This window comes from Ipomoea nil, unplaced genomic scaffold (genome assembly GCF_001879475.1).
Source record: "Ipomoea nil cultivar Tokyo-kokei standard unplaced genomic scaffold, Asagao_1.1 scaffold1834, whole genome shotgun sequence".
Classification (NCBI taxonomy): Eukaryota; Viridiplantae; Streptophyta; class Magnoliopsida; order Solanales; family Convolvulaceae; genus Ipomoea; species Ipomoea nil.
This window is the reverse complement of record NW_017618262.1, coordinates 3520824-3540420: the sequence shown is the minus strand read 5'-3', so window position 1 is coordinate 3540420 and position 19597 is coordinate 3520824. Positions and strand designations below refer to the sequence as shown.

The window sequence follows — 19597 nt, the reverse complement described above, 5'->3', positions numbered from 1 at the left end:
CATACACATGCACCAGAATCCACAGTGCGTTGTGAACCCTAGTCCATGGTATAAGGATTGCACATTTAGCCATAACCTTTAAATTGCGATTATACCGCTGACCACTGAAATAAAGTTGATTTTCAGTATATTGAATTTTTATGTTTTGGAAGTTTATTTTTAATGCACTGAAGATTCATTTTTAAGTATATAAAATCAACATTTATCAATAATCAACATTACATTTATCAAATTGCACAAATATCCAAGAACGTGAGAGAAAGAAAATCACGAGCCGTCCAATCAATTCTCAATGACCACATGAGTATGTCTCCAATGGGAGTTAACCCACCATATTGTTGGAGTAAGACTTAAAGGGTGGTTGGAATGTTGTCCCTCTGCCCCTAGGTGTTTAGTGTAGTTAGTTCATCGCATGATTTAAATGTCATAACTGGAGTTGATAGTATGGATGTTCGAATCCTATTGAAAACATGTATAGAGAAAATGGTTCAAAATACTGAAATGTTAAGATTAGATTTCTTGTGTGCACAAAAATTAAGATATAATCAGTGAGCTATTTATTTATGTGATTTCCGAGTCCGACCAAACTACAATTACGTAATATAAATAAATAAATAAATAAATAAATAAAACTTTCAAAATGACCTTCGAAAACTAAAGCCCGCAGGCAACTCCCAATATTTGATAATAACCCCTATAATTATAAGAGAAAAGGGTTATTTTGTCATTAGCGACTTGCGATCTTCATATTCAGGCTCAGTAATTCCGTATTTCGCCCACTTTATTATTCATATAAAAAAGGGAAATAAATAAAGGAAAAAAAAATACATTATTAATTCGTGTGTTTTTGGACTCCTTGGATTGAGGTGGCGTTATCTGTCAGGTAAGAAACGCCATTTTTTCTGCTCATTTTTGTAATTCTTGTTTTTCTTCACTTTACCCCCGCCCGTGTTTTCGTGTTGTTTGTAAAGGTGGCAACTTGCCTGCTTTCTGCTTGTTTTGCTCCTCTGATCTTTTACCCCCTTGAAGATACATTGCTGTTTTTTCTGTTTATTTATCAAAGAGTTTCATTGGATACGTAATTTACTGATTTGATTTTAGTTTAATCCCTTTTGTTTTTGTGCTGGATTTAACTTAATACTTCTCTGGTTTGCTGCACTTTTTGAGGACCATAATTGACTGAGCATTGATTTTTATGTGGATCCCGGGATACCGTGGCTGCTGTTGATTTGTGATTGAAGAGCCATGGCTTAACTAAATTAGGTTTTTTATTTTTTTCTGCATTCTTAGTTTTCTTGCATCCAAAGATGTGTTCTTTCTGTGTTTGAATTTGTAGGGGAAATCAATGTATATACATGATGAAATTATGTATGCTATCTCTACAAGAATATATAGCATTGTTTTGTTGAAAATCATGCTATTTGTTGTGCCTTTTTTCTGTGTGTTTTAGTTGTTCTTGAGTGTACTGGGAATTCCCTTTTTTTATTGACTTCAAAAAATTGGACCCTTTTGGTACATTAGTACCTTTTGGATGAAAAATTAGAACAAGCAAAGTTTGGAGGGTTTTCATTGTTAGATTAGAAAGATCTACTGTCATTGAAGCTTCATTCACATTGGAAAGGTAGTAGTGAATTTATCTAAAATTATTGATAAAATGATAATTCTTTTAAGTCTAAGGGTTTGCTTGTTGCAGGATTGTAGATCCGTGTTGGAATTTTAAATTTTATATTAGTTATCAGATGGAATTGTTGCTCATTAGTAGGTTCGGAAAGAGTTCACACTATTTTCTGTCTAAATCTACAAAAAATAATCTAAAGACTTGATAAAAAGTGCCCAAATCATTAAAATTGGAGGACTAATTTTGTCCAATTTTAAGTTGAAAGCCAAAGGAATACCACTATACTTGAGGGGATGTAAATATGTTATTGAAATTAACTCGGTACTTTTTAATGTTTGAATTTTGGTAAGTAAAAATTAGAGGTGGTAAGATCGTCTACTAAATGTGTCTTGATTTCTTAAGCTTGGCGATTGACTTATACTAAGTGCTAATGAACGGCTGTGATGTTGTTGGTTATTGTGAACTTCACTTACTATCTCTTATAACTTTAACCGAATGCAAGGATTGATAACAGATGGCGTAAGAAAGTAGTATCCTGATTTCTTGCCATATTATGTTGCTTTTGTAACGCATACGTTATTGTAATATCTTCCTAATTTAGAAAAGAAAAGCTAGCATAACATCATAGCATGACCATCACGGGGTATATGTGGCCTCGATAGGCACTTGTCTTTTGAGATTGTAGGTGTAGAAACGTGTCCTCTTAATATTTTGCGTGGAAGATTGATGACGTGCCTTAGTGGTTCACTTACTTCTATAAGTTGTTTTCTCCTTCGAATGATATTCTATGCCTTAGGGATGAAAATAACTTATTGGGGAGTTTGTGGAAGATGAAGTTGTAAGACGATCGGTCCCAGTGTGTTGATTCTTGAATCATCAATTCTCGGTAAGGTGATTGATTCTGTTACATTCAACATTTTGCTTGTCTGAAGTTTCTTCACTCTCTGTGGATTGTGCATTTGGGTTGGATATGCTTCAGATTGATTCTTAATTTTGATTTTTGCGATTTGTAAATGTATTTCTTGATTATGCTATTCTATCTCTTGTAAATGGCATCGTTTTACAATCATTCTGGATAATCTGTGTCGTCCTTTCTAAACAAGCTTTATAACTTGAATATGTTTCTTTAAGCTATTCTGAATGATCTGAAGAAGGATAACATTATATATTCATTTTCATGCTATTCCATTCTAACGAACTTTTCATCGTTGGCTAGTCTTTCTACTGTTCTTCAGAATGAATCCTCAATATGGTGAAGCAAGTAGAAAGCGTCGGGTAAGTCAGGTGGGATTTGAAGGTCCGATATCACCTGATTCGAGTTACAACAATGCATACCCTGCCTACGAAGACGATGGGCGAGAACCACCTCTACTTCCCCCGCAACTCCACATGGCGGTGCTAAACCACCACCAAACGAACAGAGATGAATCTGCAACCACCCTCCCGTCGCCAGGGCACGTGACTGTAAATCATCTCTACACCGATACCTATAGCAGAGAAGCAGCAGCAGAAGTGGTGGCACTGTCAACTACACAGCGGTTTCACACAAAATACGTTACGGTCGTGCTTTACAAACCATCCCCGAGGCGGGGCAGTGGGTGAGATGCTTGGTGTAAATGCAGCAGCAGTAAATATACAGAAACTGAGTGAAAAGTGTTGGGTTTATTTCTCAGGATGTGGACCATGTGGTAAAGAAACTAGTGATGCATCTTCCTTGAACTTGTGCTTTGTGTGATGTGCATATACCTTTAAGCTTTTCAGTTTTTTTTTTTTTTGGCTTTGCTTGAAAAAAGTGAGATTTTTACTATATTTCAAGAAAAAAAAGTATATTGTACATTGTACAATCATAGCGAGCACAACAATGATAATTGTAATGGTGTCGGAAATGTATTTTGTACTTGATAAAATTATATTTCTTTTCATATTTATGATTGTCAAAACGTATGATACAATTCTTTTCAAACATGTAACACAATAAAATTTTCAAAAGTTATGTTTCAAACTACTTTTGTAGCCTCACACAAATTAGAAACAGGATTTTTTTGAGGGGTCTTGTGAAGTAGATGAGAGAAAAGAGAAGAGGTGCTTTGCAAAGTGAATATTTTTTTGCTTGTAGATTTACTTGCTAGGGTCTATTTCTTGAGGTGAGCGCTTCCACACAATCGATATATCATGAATTAGGGTTCACTGTGCACTATGGATCTTGGTTCATGTGTTTATGTTTTGTATTATGACTATTTGTATCTTGCGTTATTGTGAAATTTTGTGCCCATAAACACAAATTATGTAACTAAATCAGATTTGAAAAATAAAAAATATATATAACATGTGTATGTGTACTGTGTTTTGTATTATGAAATTATGTACCTTACGAGTATCAATTATGTACATTGTCTTTTCAATCCAGATGGGTCCATAATGTTATGCTATGTCTTGTGTTGTAATTTTTTGTGTTTTGTGTTATGAAATTTGGTACCTCTTTGTTTCAATCCATGGTTTATAATACTATGTGGACCTTGATCCATGATGTAAATTGCCGCGTCCACGCCTATAAACTCAAGTGTTAAAAAAATACTAATAAAAAAATATTTTTAGGAGCAATTGTAGGCAAATTATATCGTGCACCACGGTGCATAATCGATTATGCACCAAGTTTCAAAACAACGTCGTTTTGTTTAATGAAAAGAAACGTCATCCGTTCTGCAAAAATTAACTTTGTTACTACATGATCATTTCGATATAACTACAGCTTCAGTACTTGTTCATAACTACTTATTAAATTAAAAAATAATTTAGTAGTTACAACAAAAAATAATACATATGCATTTCTTTAATTTAGAATTATGTGTCTACAATGTCTTTATTAAAAAAATTATTCATTATCAATAAATTAAATGAGATAAATAATTTCATTAGTTATATTGTCTTTATTTTTCTCCACTATAATTTTTTTTTTTTTTTTTTACATTCAAATTCATCAATTGATTATATTCACTACATTGTCCATACAATGTCTTTATTCAAAAAAAAAAAAAAAGTATTCATTATCAATAATCTAATTAAGAGAAATAATTTCATTAGTTATATTGTCTTTATTTTTCTCAAATGTAAAAATTCTTTACATTCAAATTCATCAATTGATTATATTCACTACATTGGCTATTATCTTTTTTTACACTATTTTTTAATTAAATATCAAAATTAATACAAAATAATGTTATATATTTATTTACCAAGTATGTTATTAATACCATGAAAAAAAAAATATATATATATATATATATATATATATAATTAATTAATTAATAAAGCCAATCATATTAACTATTTGAGGGAATTTGTTGACAAAGAGAGTATTCAAATCACACAACAAATTGAAGTTGGAAACTACCTCGCAATGTCCTTGTTTGACAATCAGCAGTTAGCGGTTAGCGTTAGCGGATTTGACCAGCGAATTATATCAATGGTGGATAAAAAGATATTTGAAAAAATTAACTGTTTAGATTAACATGTAAAATGACCTAAGGGTATTATAATAATAATAATAATAATAATAATAATAATAATAATTTAATAAAAGAAATCAAATTAAAAAAAAAAAAAAACATATGGGGAGCCAAACGTTCGGCTCCCCTTAGTTTTGTCACTTTTCCCACATCAGTGGACAAAGTGGAATGGGAGCCTTAAGGCTCCAATTTAAAAATTAAGCTTGTCCATTTGTTGATGGGCAAGCAGTGAGCCAGTGAAACTGGCTCTTGTTATTCAAGGAGTCAAAATGGATTTACAGCAAACTTTTTATTTATTTATTTAATATAGAGGTGTTTCAAACTATTTATTTAATTATAAACATTGGTCATTAACTAATTCGCGCAATGCTCGTGTAAAACTAGTATAAAATAATGCGTGAGACAGTGTCGGTTTAGATGCATTGTAGTGTCAATTTATATACACTGTAGTTTCAGTTGGTAATTAATACACCAAAAAATACGCGCTCTGTTAACTCTAACGGTGCTGTTTTGACGTGCACCGCAATCCACCATATAACGACCCACAATTGTATTAGGTCAGTTAGATGGATTTCATTTGGGCCTATTTGGTTTCCAATTGGACAGACGTTATGCCATGGAACCGTGTTCACCATTCATGGTGAACACGGTTCTAACGGTGTTAGTACACCGTTATCTTCTTCTTTTTTTTTTTTCTTAATTAATTGCGTGACTTTTCTTCTTTATTTTCACATTTTGCGGTTTCACTTTAATTTGAGGTGAACAAAGATTTCGGACATTCATAAATTATGAATTCATGCATGCACATTCACTTTGGAACCATGCCTACACATTCCCGTCCGAAATCACGGACATTCATAAATTATGAATCCATGCCTGCACATTCACTTTGGAACCATGCCTACACATTCACTTTGGAACCATGAGATTATGAATTTTCTGTTATGAGATTATGAATTTTCAGTTATGAGATTATGAATTTTCTGTTATGCGATTATGAATTTTCTGTTATGAGATTATGAATTTTCATTACATTCATAATTTCGGACATTCATAAATTATGAATTCATGCCTGCACATTCACTTTGGAACCATGCCTACATATTCCCGTCCGAAATTAAGGACATTCATAAATTATGAATCCATGCCTGCACATTCACTTTGGAACCATGCCTACACATTCACTTTGGAACCATGAGATTATGAATTTTCTGTTATAAGATTATGAATTTTCTGTTATGAGATTATGAATTTTCAGTTGTGAGATTATGAATTTTCTGTTATGCGATTATGAATTTTCTGTTATGAGATTATGAATTTTCCTAAAATTCATAATCTCATAACAGAAAATTCATAATTTGATCAAACGCGCGCCGTTAACTCCACATCCGCGATTTTTTTTTTTGGCCTAAAAACGACGTCATTTTGCCTTGTGTTCACCATTCTCGGTGAACACGATTCCATGGCATAATTTGCGCCAATTGGATCAAATTTTGAGTTTTCAAAAGTGGTTCCAAGAGCCCAACCAAAGCAGTTAAGCAATTAGAAAAGACTGGTAATGTTAAGGCAAATTATGTTGTGAGTATGTGCTCACCATGTACATGGTACACACGAATCTATATTCATAATTTTTATAGTGTATATCTATAATTTTTATATTGTATATCCATAAATTTCTAGACTCTCGGTGAGCTAAAATTATGAATCTAAAGTATCAATTTTAGCTCATCGAGAGTCTCGAAATTATAGATATTCAATATAGAAATTATGGATCTATAGTATAGAAATTTTGGATATAGATTCGTGGTTAGAAATTATGAATTTAAAGTATAAATTTTAGCTCGTCGAGAGTAGAAATTATGGATATACAGTATAGAAATTATAGATATATAGTATAAAAATTATGAATATAGATTTATGTGCACCATGCAAGGTGAGCGCATGCTCACAGCATAACGAGTGTTTGTAAAATGTAACAATTTAAGTAGTTATATACTCCTATAATCTCTTAACTCTATGTTGGAATAGTAAATTTAGAGGTTTTATTAAAACACTTTTTAGTTCCTTTAACTTTTGTGTGTGTGTGTGTGTTTTTTTTTTTTTTTTTTTTCATTTGATTATCGATTATCAATTTTTAACATTTAATGCATGATTATCAAATTCATGTCATCTACTTGGCTAGTTGGCTACATTTGATCATCTGGATCAATTTTCTTGCCAATATTGTTTGCAGTGATAGCCTTCCCCTAATCGTATTCTGAGTACAAAATCCGCCATGCCTCATTGCTCTTGCTTCGACCCATTTGTCTTAGCAGTATTCGGTAGCGGGAGTGGACATAGCGGTCTGACAGTTAGTGCCCGTTCTGGCCCATTTCCTCATAGCAAACCCCTCGTACTAGTCGAAGCCTTTGTAAATTTATTGTCGGGTTCTATCGTAGTGGAGGTCGCAAAGACTTGGAGGTTTCAGTTCAATAACAAGGAAGAAAAAAGAGCGAATACCCAAAACATAAGTGTTGTCAGAGTCTATGACGAAGTAATCAACCCTACTGATGCTGACATCAGGCTATTAGCCTTTTATTTGCATATTCCCGACCGGAAGGAGTTCGCTTTGTTTGGAGTTTATGAAATTGAGAACATCACAGTTGAGACTATCGGTCTCACCCAGCAAGATACGGGTCAGCCAAAAAAGGTAAGCGCCTAGGGCTTTTTTATATTTCTTTTCAAAGTAAGGTAATGTATTTTTTTACTAGATATTGATTCAAGCCGCAGCGAAGCCAAATTCAATCAAGGCATGTGGCTTACTTTTCCTGGCAAGGGCACCCTTGAGTCCTAAATCAGCCCCAACTAAGCATTCGAAGGAGGGGTAAAGACTCAGTTACAAGAATGGCGGGGAAGTTAACAGTACCGGCAGTTATGGGGACAACCAAGGATGGACATCTGACTAGGAAGCTGGCGTCAGTTCTGAAGCAAGTGTAAACCAGCCGCATCCTGTCCCTTCGAATCCTAACTCCCCTCCCCCTCTCTCTCTTGAGAGCAAGATGCGGGGCGAGATGGAGCTAGGAGCAAACCAACCTATACTTTCCTGGGGCTTGCCTTGTCTAAAAAACAAAACAAGTAACGGCTTCTAGTTTAGACTAGCGTTACTTAGCTATTCATTGATTTTTATCAATGCTAACCTTAAAACCGATACATTCCACTATGCCATTTATATGCTGTTTAAATTTAAATAACTCACATAATTGTCATGTAGAAATTTTAGTTGAGGTTAGTGAAAAATTTTATCAAAACGACTAAAATGTGAATAAAATTTGATAGTTAAGTACCAAATGTGAAAAAGTGATCATTAAGAACCAAATCTAAAAAATGTACAATAATTAATGATCATTGAGGTATTCATTATTTAATATTTTGTTTTTTGTTGGAAAAACGTTCAAATTGGCTATCGAACTGAACACAAAAATACAATTAGGCAATTGAACAAAAAAATATATGCAATTAGATCCCTTAACTAGTCAAATATGTCTAATTATACCAATTAGCGGGTTGATCTATTCTTCAACATGCAGGTTACCTCGCATCGGTGGCGTCTACTGGATTATTAAATTATATTAATTTGTAAATAAAAATAATGATTATTTTGATGGAGGAATAAAACATTTATATTAGAGGAGTCAAAATTATACTAATATTATTATTTCAACTAGTTTCAAAACCTCATTTATCTAAAAAATTGTAAGAGCCAATAATGGCAAGAATTTAGCAATATATCTAATCTAATCTAAAAATTAAATAAAAGGTAGAAATTGTATTGATCTAACAAAATTTAAAAATGCATCAGTGTAATTCATTACAATAATAATTTGTGCATTGTACTTACTTTCTTGAACAATTACAATTTATTTTTTAATTTTACATATTTTTTTATAGCGACAAGCTAAGCGTTTGATCATAATACTACGAAGATAAAACAGAGGAGAGCAAATTTTTGACCAAAGAAAAACATTGCATGTAAATAAGGTTGGTGATGCACATGCAACCTTGGGTGCTCTGGATTGGGAGGTGCATAACACCTGCCCTCATAGAATTGAAGAAGTTGTTTTCAAAATGACTAGATACGTATGTGTCACTACTCACTAGTACCCGTAGATTGAGGGGGAGCAACTAGTATATTTTCTTTAGGGGTCTCCTCGCCTCCCCCGGTTTGATTGAAAAAAAAAAACTTGTAAATGCAACACTAATTTATTACCTCTTTGCCATATAGTGTCTTCAACTTGTCATACCTTGTTTTTTTTGATACCTTATTGTGGTACCTTTGAGTTCAAAACTCATATCTAACATGATATACTAATTGATATTTTTAATGTCCTTTTGTCTTTGTAATTTTACTATTTTTTTATTAATCATTTATTTAATCGCATAGTATACGATATCAAATTTTCAACATCTATCTATACTATCTATACTATACATAAAAACAAAATCATCGATTTTAACTTTCCGCCTAAAAGACTCTTATATTATGAAAGTTTGCATAATATTATAAAATATGGTAATACAATTCATATTTGTATTACAATTGTACATTAAAATATGGTAATAAATTCTTAATACAATATAGGCACAAGTGTCAAATAGGTCCATCTACTACTGCGAAGTGCTCAATTTTCACCACGAACTAAATTAAGTGTTAAATAGGTCCATTTACGAGTTAAATTTGTTCAATTGACTTTTTTTTTACAGGTTAATAACAAGTTACCTATTTAATTATTAAAATAAATAAATAAATAAATAAAATAAAATAAAAAAGAATACAGCCACGGGCTGTCCGGTGACAGCCGGTGGCTGTAATTTTTTTAAAAATAATTTTTAAATTATTTTTTTAATAATTGAATTGGTAACGTGCAAAAAAAAAAAGTCAATTACCTGCAAAAAAAAAAAGCTAATTGAACAAATTTAGTAGGTAAATGTGGTTAATTAGCCTTTAATTTAGTTCATGACGAGAATTGAGCATTTGACAATAATACACGGGCCTATTTGACACTTCTCCCAACAATATATTATTTCATACTTTCCTATTTCTAATACAATTCTATATTAAAATTAATAATCGTTGTAATAATTACACTCTTTGATAACATGGCAGTTTGGAGCAGTTTCCTAATTATTTTTCAGTGTTCATTTAGGAAATTATGATTCAATTAGGATTGGGATTTAATCCTTTTTGCCAAATAATGTATATATATAGGATAATAATCTTGAATCAACTATTTTAAATCAAAAGATCATCAGTCTGAGTTCATAGGAATTTTGGTTTTTCGCTTTAAGCTATAAACCCTAACCCGTGATTTCTGAAATACTACCCGTCTGCGAAGCCGCGAAAGTCTGTGATTTCTGAAATACTACCAGTCTGCAAAGCCGCGAAGGTCTGCCAAATATGGGGGCGCAGGTTGAAGAAGTCGGATTGAAGAAACTAGAGTATCTCTCCCTTGTTTCGAAAGTGTGTTCCGAACTGGAGACGCATATAGGCGTCGGGGACAAGGTTCTTGCGGAGTTCATTACGGAAATGGGCCGAAACTGCGAAACCGTAGAGGAGTTCGATGAAAAACTGAAGGAAAGCGGCGCCGAGATGCCGGATTACTTTGTTCGGACGCTGCTCACCATAATCCACGCAATTCTTCCCCTGAAGCCCAAGTCTGAGTCCGGGGTCAATTCTAAGAGGACCGATAAAGGTGAAAAATTTTGTGCTTTGAAAATCAAGGATGATAGGGAAAGAATTAAGGAGTTGGAGAGGGAGATTGACCTCGAAGCGAAGAAGAAAAAAGATGAGGAGGAAGAAGATAGGCGGGACAGAGATGATAGACGAGATAGGAGAAGAGAGAGGGATAGAGATGATAGAAGAGATAGGGATAGGGACAGTAAACGAGTAAGGGGGGATAGAGGTGATAGAAGAGAGAGGGGCAATGATGCTGAACATCGAAGTCAGGACAGGGACAGGGATAATAGATATGATACGAGGAAAAGAAGAGATTATGATGAAGATAGGGATGATGATAGAAAGAATGGGATGTATAGATCGGAGGAACCTGAATTGTATAGAGTGTATAAGGGGAGAGTCTCCAGGGTAATGGACACAGGTTGTTTTGTTCAGCTGGATGAGTGCAGGGGGAAGGAAGGATTAGTTCATGTTTCACAGATGGCAACTAGGAGGGTTGCAAATGCAAAAGATTTGGTAAAGAGGGATCAGGAGGTATATGTGAAGGTAATCTCAGTGAGTGGGCAGAAATTGAGTTTGTCCATGAGGGATGTTGATCAGAATACTGGAAAGGATTTGCTACCACTGAAGAAGAGCTTAGATGATGATGGTTCGAGGGAAAATCGATCTGGGGGGAATATGGAGGGGACTAGGACGAGAGTTGGGCTTTCAGGGATTCGGATCACAGAGGATGATGTTGTTGTCCCATCAAGAAGGCCATTGAAGAGAATGAGTTCGCCAGAGAGGTGGGAGGCAAAACAACTCATGGCTTCAGGTGTCTTAAGTGTTAAGGAGTGTCCTATGTTTGATGATGAAGGGGATGGATTGTTGTATCAGGAAGAAGGTGCTGAAGAGGAGCTTGAGATTGAGTTGAATGAAGATGAACCACCTTTCTTGCAAGGCCAGAGTCGGTACTCGGTTGATATGTCTCCTGTAAAGATTTTTAAAAATCCTGAAGGTTCCTTGAGTCGAGCAGCTGCACTCCAATCTGCTTTGGTAAAGGAGAGGAGAGAAGTAAGGGAGCAGCAACAAAGAACAATGGTTGATTCCATCCCTAAAGATCTAAATAGACCATGGGAGGATCCAATGCCTGAGACAGGTGAGAGGCATCTGGCCCAAGAGCTGAGGGGTGTTGGTTTGTCAGCCTATGATATGCCAGAGTGGAAGAAAGATGCTTATGGTAAAGCAGTTACTTTTGGACAGAGGTCAAAGCTTTCCATTCAGGAGCAGAGGCAGAGTCTACCAATTTACAAGCTGAAGAAGGAATTGGTTCAAGCTGTACATGATAACCAGGTGTTGGTTGTCATTGGAGAGACAGGTTCAGGCAAGACAACACAGGTGACACAGTATCTAGCTGAGGCAGGATATACTACAAGAGGTAAAATTGGATGTACTCAACCACGTAGAGTGGCTGCAATGTCAGTGGCTAAGAGGGTTGCGGAGGAGTTTGGTTGCCGGTTAGGGGAAGAAGTTGGTTACGCTATTCGTTTCGAGGATTGTACTGGGCCAGAGACTGTGATAAAGTATATGACAGATGGTATGCTGTTGAGGGAGATACTGGTGGACGAGAGTTTGTCTCAGTATTCTGTTATAATGCTTGATGAAGCTCATGAGAGAACCATTCATACTGATGTTCTCTTCGGTCTCTTGAAGCAATTAGTTAAGAGAAGACCGGACCTTCGGTTGATTGTCACATCTGCAACTTTAGATGCAGAGAAGTTTTCTGGATACTTTTTCAACTGTAACATCTTTACTATCCCAGGGAGAACCTTTCCGGTGGAGATACTTTACACCAAGCAGCCAGAGAGTGACTATCTTGATGCAGCTTTGATAACAGTTATGCAGATTCACTTAACAGAACCTGAAGGTGATATCCTTCTTTTCTTAACTGGTCAGGAAGAGATTGATTATGCTTGCCAGTGTCTTTATGAGAGGATGAAAGGTCTGGGTAAGAATGTTCCTGAATTGATCATCTTACCTGTTTATAGTGCCCTGCCTAGTGAAATGCAGTCTAGAATCTTTGATCCTGCCCCTCCAGGGAAGAGAAAAGTAGTTGTTGCTACAAATATTGCCGAAGCTTCTTTAACAATAGATGGCATTTTTTATGTTATAGATCCAGGTTTTGCTAAGCAAAATGTATATAATCCAAAACAGGGGCTTGATTCATTGGTCATAACGCCTATATCACAAGCCTCAGCGAAGCAAAGAGCTGGGCGTGCTGGACGAACAGGACCAGGAAAGTGTTACCGTCTTTATACAGAGAGTGCATTTCACAATGAAATGTCTCCTACATCAATCCCTGAAATTCAGCGTATTAACCTTGGGACGACAGTGCTTAATATGAAAGCTATGGGTATTAATGATCTTTTGTCCTTTGATTTCATGGATCCTCCCTCTCCTCAAGCACTAATATCTGCCATGGAGCAGCTGTTCACTCTAGGAGCTCTTGATGAAGAGGGGCTCTTGACAAAGTTGGGTAGGAAAATGGCTGAATTTCCTCTGGATCCTCCACTGTCCAAAATGCTCCTCGCCAGTGTAGACCTTGGATGCAGTGATGAGATTTTGACCATCATTGCAATGATTCAGACGGGTAATATTTTTTACCGACCTCGGGAGAAACAAGCACAAGCTGATCAGAAAAGGGCAAAATTCTTTCAGCCAGAGGGTGATCATCTCACCCTGCTTGCGGTTTATGAAGCATGGAAAGCCAAGAATTTTTCTGGACCCTGGTGCTTTGAAAACTTTGTACAATCGCGGTCTTTGAGGCGTGCTCAGGATGTCAGAAAACAGCTCCTTTCCATCATGGACAAGTACAAACTGGATGTTGTGAGTACTGGAAAAAATTTTACGAAGATAAGGAAGGCAATAGCTGCAGGTTTCTTTTTCCATGCTGCTAGGAAGGATCCACAAGAAGGGTATAGAACCCTGGTTGAGAACCAGCCCGTATATATACATCCTAGTAGTGCTCTATTCCAAAGGCAGCCAGATTGGGTTATTTATCATGAGCTTGTGATGACAACAAAGGAATATATGCGTGAGGCCACAGTGATTGATCCCAAGTGGCTTGTAGAGCTGGCACCGCGATTTTTCAAAGTGGCTGACCCAACTAAATTAAGCAAACGCAAGAGACAGGAGCGCATTGAACCTCTTTATGACAGATATAACGAGCCTAATTCTTGGCGGTTGAGTAAAAGGCGTGCTTGATATGGGCTTCAACAATGCATTTACTATTTCGGAGGATTTTGTCATAATATCATGTTTTCACACTGTGCTCAATGTATGTCATTTTCTGTCAATTTTGCCAATTTCTGTGTAAAGTACACTGACTTTTCCTATTTTCTATTAAATAAAGCTTTTATTCAAAAATTTATATATATTTTTTCATTAATTGTGATTATGCAATTGGATGTTTTGTGTTTTTCTTTTCTTGTTATCTAATTATGCAAGTTACTTAAGGTGCATAAAGACCTTTTCCCTGCATTGGCAATTAAAATGTTTTAGGTGCAAATTAGTTGATTTTTTTAGAAATTGTTTCTGAACCACAGATTGTCAAATTCTAGATACCAATAGCCAGTACAAATGCTTTCATTTGTTTGCATGATTAGCTATGTGTTTTTGACATAACAATCATTATGCGACTATAGATAGTCTTTTCCTTTCTATGAGTCTGGCATTTTCTCTTCTGCTATGCTTCCAGTAGCCACATGCTCATGTTATTTTATTGCTTTCTGCCGTGTTGCACCCTCTCCTTTTTAGCTTCTTCACTTTTATACTGCAGAAATTGTGATGAGTCAACACTTGTTGGTCTTTTCTCTGATAGACTACTGGGTTGATCCTGTCCAAGTTTATGCTAAGGAGGAAGATCCGACCAGTCGTTTATGAAGGCTTGCTTGCACCTTATTTGTTTCAAGTGTGGCGTATATGGCCATATGCCGAGGGAAGTTCGCAGAATCAAAACGAAGACACCACCCAGGAACAGAGCATGAATCAAGATAGCGAAGGTCGGCCGGCGGTGACCACCGGTATAAATGTATTATTTTGGAGGATAGGTTGATATATATATATATATATATATATTATTTTGGAGGATATTAAGGTAGTCCATTTCATAGTGTTTTTCTGTACTTCATTCGCTCCGTGCTTTTCTGATTTCGTTTTCCATTTGTATGTTTCAACATGCAATTGTTGGTTAGCCTACCTACTGAGAGAAGGCCCTGAGGATATACTTCTGTTGATTACATTTGCTATGTATTCGCATAAAACATCGTGGCATTACAGGAGAGTGTCAGTTCACAGCATATAATCACCCATTACCTCTAGAAAACACAAAAAAGACCTTGTTTCTCTCTTACGCAGATGCTCTCAAAGCGCAACTTATATGGTGGTTAAGAATGCCCTGTCAAAATTAGTTGAGCAAGAAATCTATAATTCCTAATGCAAAATGTGGATTCTTTTGCCTCAAGGCTTTTCATTCCCTTGCCTTGCTTCCTTTCTTTAAATGATTGTTTGGCGGGTTGTGTTACTTGACAGATAGAAGTGTGGCAGCTATTCATGCCACAACATTCAGTTGCTTACAGAGGAGGCATGAGGCAGGAGAGAAGCTTTATGATCCCTCCACAAACACAGTTTCTGTTATTAATGAGGAATACCGGAATTACCGTGCTACTTATTCCTTGAGCTCTAAGGGTATGTTTCAAATGCTTCAAAGAAATGATTCTTCTAGGCATTTGGTCATTCTCTTTTCCATTTTTGGGAACATTTAAGGTGATGGGAAAGATGGTATTCAGACCTAGGCAAAATACCTAAGATGGCTTAGCCTAGCACTAGGCTAAACCAAGAACGCCTTCAATGTGTTAATTCAATATCAGATGCTTTGGAGTTCTTTATTGTTGAGTTGGCAAGTAGCCCTGCATAAGTAGATTTATTTATTTATTCATTTATAATCCCATGACAATCTCAGTTCCACTAACAAGAATGTAGTGGTGAACCATGGATACCTTGATTACCTTCTACTTCTATATGGAATGATACATATGAGCAAGCATTCTGTGGTTGTGGCACCAATTATATTATTTGATATATCACCAGTTTGATTCTTCACTTTTTTGGATAGCAGTTTTCAAGATTTTGATTTTACTGAATTGAGCTGTTATTACTATTGTTCTTGTGGGTGCTCATTTTATTTTATTTTCCTTCAGCTGGAAGGGTCAGTGGACGAGGAGTATGATGATCTTGCTATGCAGGATAGTCAACAGAGTGGTTACTGTTCTGATGATGATGAAGAATCCATGAATAAGTTTGAGTTGACTAATAAGGTTGTACCGGTGTCAGGGGACTTGATATCTGAGGAAGCTATCAACTTTGATGAAATCTACCAACAAAAGCTTGGTCTGTTCTTCAGAAGTGACGGTGACGCAGGTTTGGGACCATCACAGCTCTGCTATTCTTCTTTCCTGGGCAATAGCAGAAGCATAAGGCATTCTCAGAGCATGCGAAACGTTTGAGACTGTTGCAAAGGTCTTCTGAGTTTTCCCCTTCAGTATTTTCCTTTTACTCCTTTTAAATATGCTGTTCATTTTATGTTTTATCTTTAGTTTTTGCCTATTGTTCCCCTTCATTTTATGTTCAGTAATTCCGTATTTTGCCCACTTTATTCAAATAAAACTGGGAAATAAATAAAGGAAAAAGCATTATTAATTCGTGTGTTTTTGGACGCCTTGGATTGAGGTGGCGTTATCTGTCAGGTAGGAAAACACCATTTTTGTAATTTTTGTTTTTCTTCACTTTACCCCCGCCCGTGTTTTCGTGTTGTTTGTAAAGGTGGCAACTTGCCTGCTTTCTGCTTGTTTTGCTCCTCTGATCTTTTACCCCCTTGAAGATACATTGCTGGTTTTTCTGTTTATTTATCAAAGAGTTTCATTGGATACGTAATTTACTGATTCGGTTTTAGTTTAATCACTTTTGTTTTTTTGCTGGATTTAACTTAATTCTTCTCTGGTTTGCTGCACTTTTTGAGGACCATAATTGACTGTGCTTCTTTAATTTCTTCTGCATTGATTTTAAGTCCGGGATACCGTGGCTGCTGTTGATTTGTGATTGAAGAGCCATGGCTTAACTAAATTAGGTTTTTTTTTTTTTTTTTTTTTTTTTTTTTTTTTTTTTTTTTTTTTTTTTTTTTTTTTTTTTTTCTCTCTCCTGCATTCCTAGTTTTCTTGCATCCAAAGATGTGTTCTTTCTGTGTTTGAATTTGCAGGCGAAAAAATGTATATACATGATGAAATTATGTATGCTATCTCTACAAGAATATATAGCATTGTTTTGTTGAAATTAACTCGGTACTTTTTAATGTTTGAATTTTGGTAAGTAAAAATTAGAGGTGGTAAGATCGTTTACTAAATGTCTCTTGATTTCTTAAGCTTGGCGATTGACATATAACTAAGTACTAATGAACGGCTGTGATGTTGTTGGTTATTGTGAACTTCACTTACTATCTGTTAGAAATTTAACCGAATGCAAGGATTGATAACAGATGGCGTAAGAAACTTTTGGGTAAGAAAGTAGTGTCCTGATTTCTTGCCATATTATGTTGCTTTTGCAACGCATACGTTATTGTAATATCTTCCTAATTTAGAAAAGAAAAGCTAGCATAACATCATAGCATGACCATCACGGGGTTTATGTGGCCTCGATAGGCACTTGTCTTTTGAGATTGTAGGTGTAGAAACGTGTCCTCTTAATATTTTGCGTGGAAGATTGATGACGTGCCTTAGTGGTTCACTTACTTCTATAAGTTGTTTTCTCCTTCGAATGATATTCTATGCCTCAGGGATGAAAATAACTTGTTGAGGAGCTTGTGGAAGATGAAGTTGTAAGACGATCGGTCCCAGTGTGTTGATTCTTGAATCATCAATTCTCGGTAAGGTGATTGATTCTGTTACATTCAACATTTTGTTTGTCTGAAGTTTCTTCACTCTTATGGGTAGCTCAGGTATGCTAGTGTTTTTTTATGAGGTGAAAAATAGCATCTTTTTACCAGGTAGGTAGTAACCTATGCCCATTTCGTTATATCCAATTCTGTTGCTTTGCGTTTTGTTCCAAATGCGAGTTTCAGAGTTAGTGCAGGACTGAAATGTTGTGTGCAGACAGATCTTTCTGTGGATTGTGCATTTGGGTTGGATATGCTTCAGATTGATTCTTAATTTTGATTTTTGCATTTTATAAATGTATTTCTTGATTATGCTATTCTATCTCTGGATATGGACGGGTTCTCTGTATTCTTAGTCCAGGCTCCAGCACAATCATTCATCACATTGGTTAAAATTGCTTTTATACCCGACTAGTTGGTCAGGTTATGTGGAATAAAATGTGACAAATCGTTTTAAATAGTAATATGTGTGGTTGATTCTTGGTTAATGTATTCTGGCTTGGATCAGAGGAAAGCCTTCCCGGTGGAGATACCTTGTCAAGTTTGGTTGGCGAAAAGTGATTTTGATTAGTGATTCATAAATCAACAACTTGAGGGGAAAAAAAGTGATCTTTGAGTGCTTTATTCATGTAAATGTCATCGTTTTACAATCATTCTGGATAATCTGTGTCGTCCTTTCTAAACTAGCTTTTTATAACTTGAATATGTTTCTTTAAGCTATTCTGAATGCTCTGAAGAAGGATAACGTTATTCATTTTCAGGCTATTCCATTCTGACAACTTTTCATCGTTGGCTAGTCTTTCTACTGTTCTTCAGAATGAATCCTCAATTTGGCGAAGCAAGCAGAAAGCGCCGGGTGAGTTAGGTGACTGCTGCAGGGTGAAGCAACTGCTGCGGGATTTGAAGCTCCGATATCACCTGATTTGAGTTACAACAATGCATACCCTGCCTATGAAGACGAAGGGCGAGAACCACCTCTACTTCCCCCACAACTCCACATGGCGGTGCTAAACCACCACCAAACGAACAGAGATGAATCTGCAACCACCCTCCCGTCGCCAGGGCACGTGACTGTGAATCATCTCTACACCGATACCTATAGCAGAGAAGCAGCAGCAGAAGTGGTGGCGCTGTCAACTACACAGCGGTTTCACTCAAAATACGTGACGGTCGTGCTTTACAAGCCATCGCCGAGGCGGGGCAGTGGCTGAGATGTTTGGTGTAAATGCAGCAGCAGTAAATATACAGAAACTTGGTGAAAAGTGTTGGGTTTATTTCTCAGAACTTGTGCTTTCTGTTGGATCCGGTGATGTGCATATACCTTTTCTTTTTTTTTTTTTTTTTGGCTTTGCTTGAAAAAAGTGAGATTTTATATTTCAAGGAAAAAAAAGTATATTGTACGTTGTACAATCATAGCCAGCACAACTATGAAAATTGTAATGGTGTTGGAAATGTATTTTGTACTTGATAAAATTATATTTCTTTCATATTTATGATTGTCAAAATGTATGATACAATTCTTTTCAAACATGTAGCACAATAAAATTTTCAAAAATTATGTCTCAAACTACTTTTGTAGGCTCACACAAGTTAGAGCATCCCCAATAGAAAATTTTTTGAGAGATTTTGTGGAGTAGATGAGAGAGATGATAGGAGAGAAAAGAGCGAGGTTGCTTTGCAAAGTGAATTATTATTATTATTTTTATAGATCTTATTATCCTTTTGTAATCGTTTTAATTGTATTTAGGTGCTATTCTTCATAGTATCAGCCGAAAAAAAAAATTCTTAAAAAAGTG

The 19597-nt window shown here is 35.8% G+C and overlaps 2 protein-coding genes across 2 annotated transcripts; both read left to right on the top strand.

Annotated features, from left to right (window-relative positions):
* Nucleotides 1-866: 866 nt before the first annotated feature.
* LOC109192977 (SNF1-related protein kinase regulatory subunit beta-3) lies at nt 867-19225 on the top strand. Its single transcript, XM_019343709.1, has 3 exons — nt 867-883; nt 2835-2902; nt 18686-19225. Exons 2-3 carry the CDS (start codon nt 2855-2857, stop codon nt 19010-19012), a joined length of 375 nt encoding a protein of 124 aa, XP_019199254.1. The 5' UTR covers nt 867-883; nt 2835-2854; the 3' UTR covers nt 19013-19225.
* On the top strand, nt 10396-14211 carry LOC109192974 (probable pre-mRNA-splicing factor ATP-dependent RNA helicase DEAH5). Its single transcript, XM_019343705.1, has 2 exons — nt 10396-10504; nt 10548-14211. Exon 2 carries the CDS (start codon nt 10559-10561, stop codon nt 14078-14080), a length of 3522 nt encoding a protein of 1173 aa, XP_019199250.1. The 5' UTR covers nt 10396-10504; nt 10548-10558; the 3' UTR covers nt 14081-14211.
* Nucleotides 19226-19597: the final 372 nt, after the last annotated feature.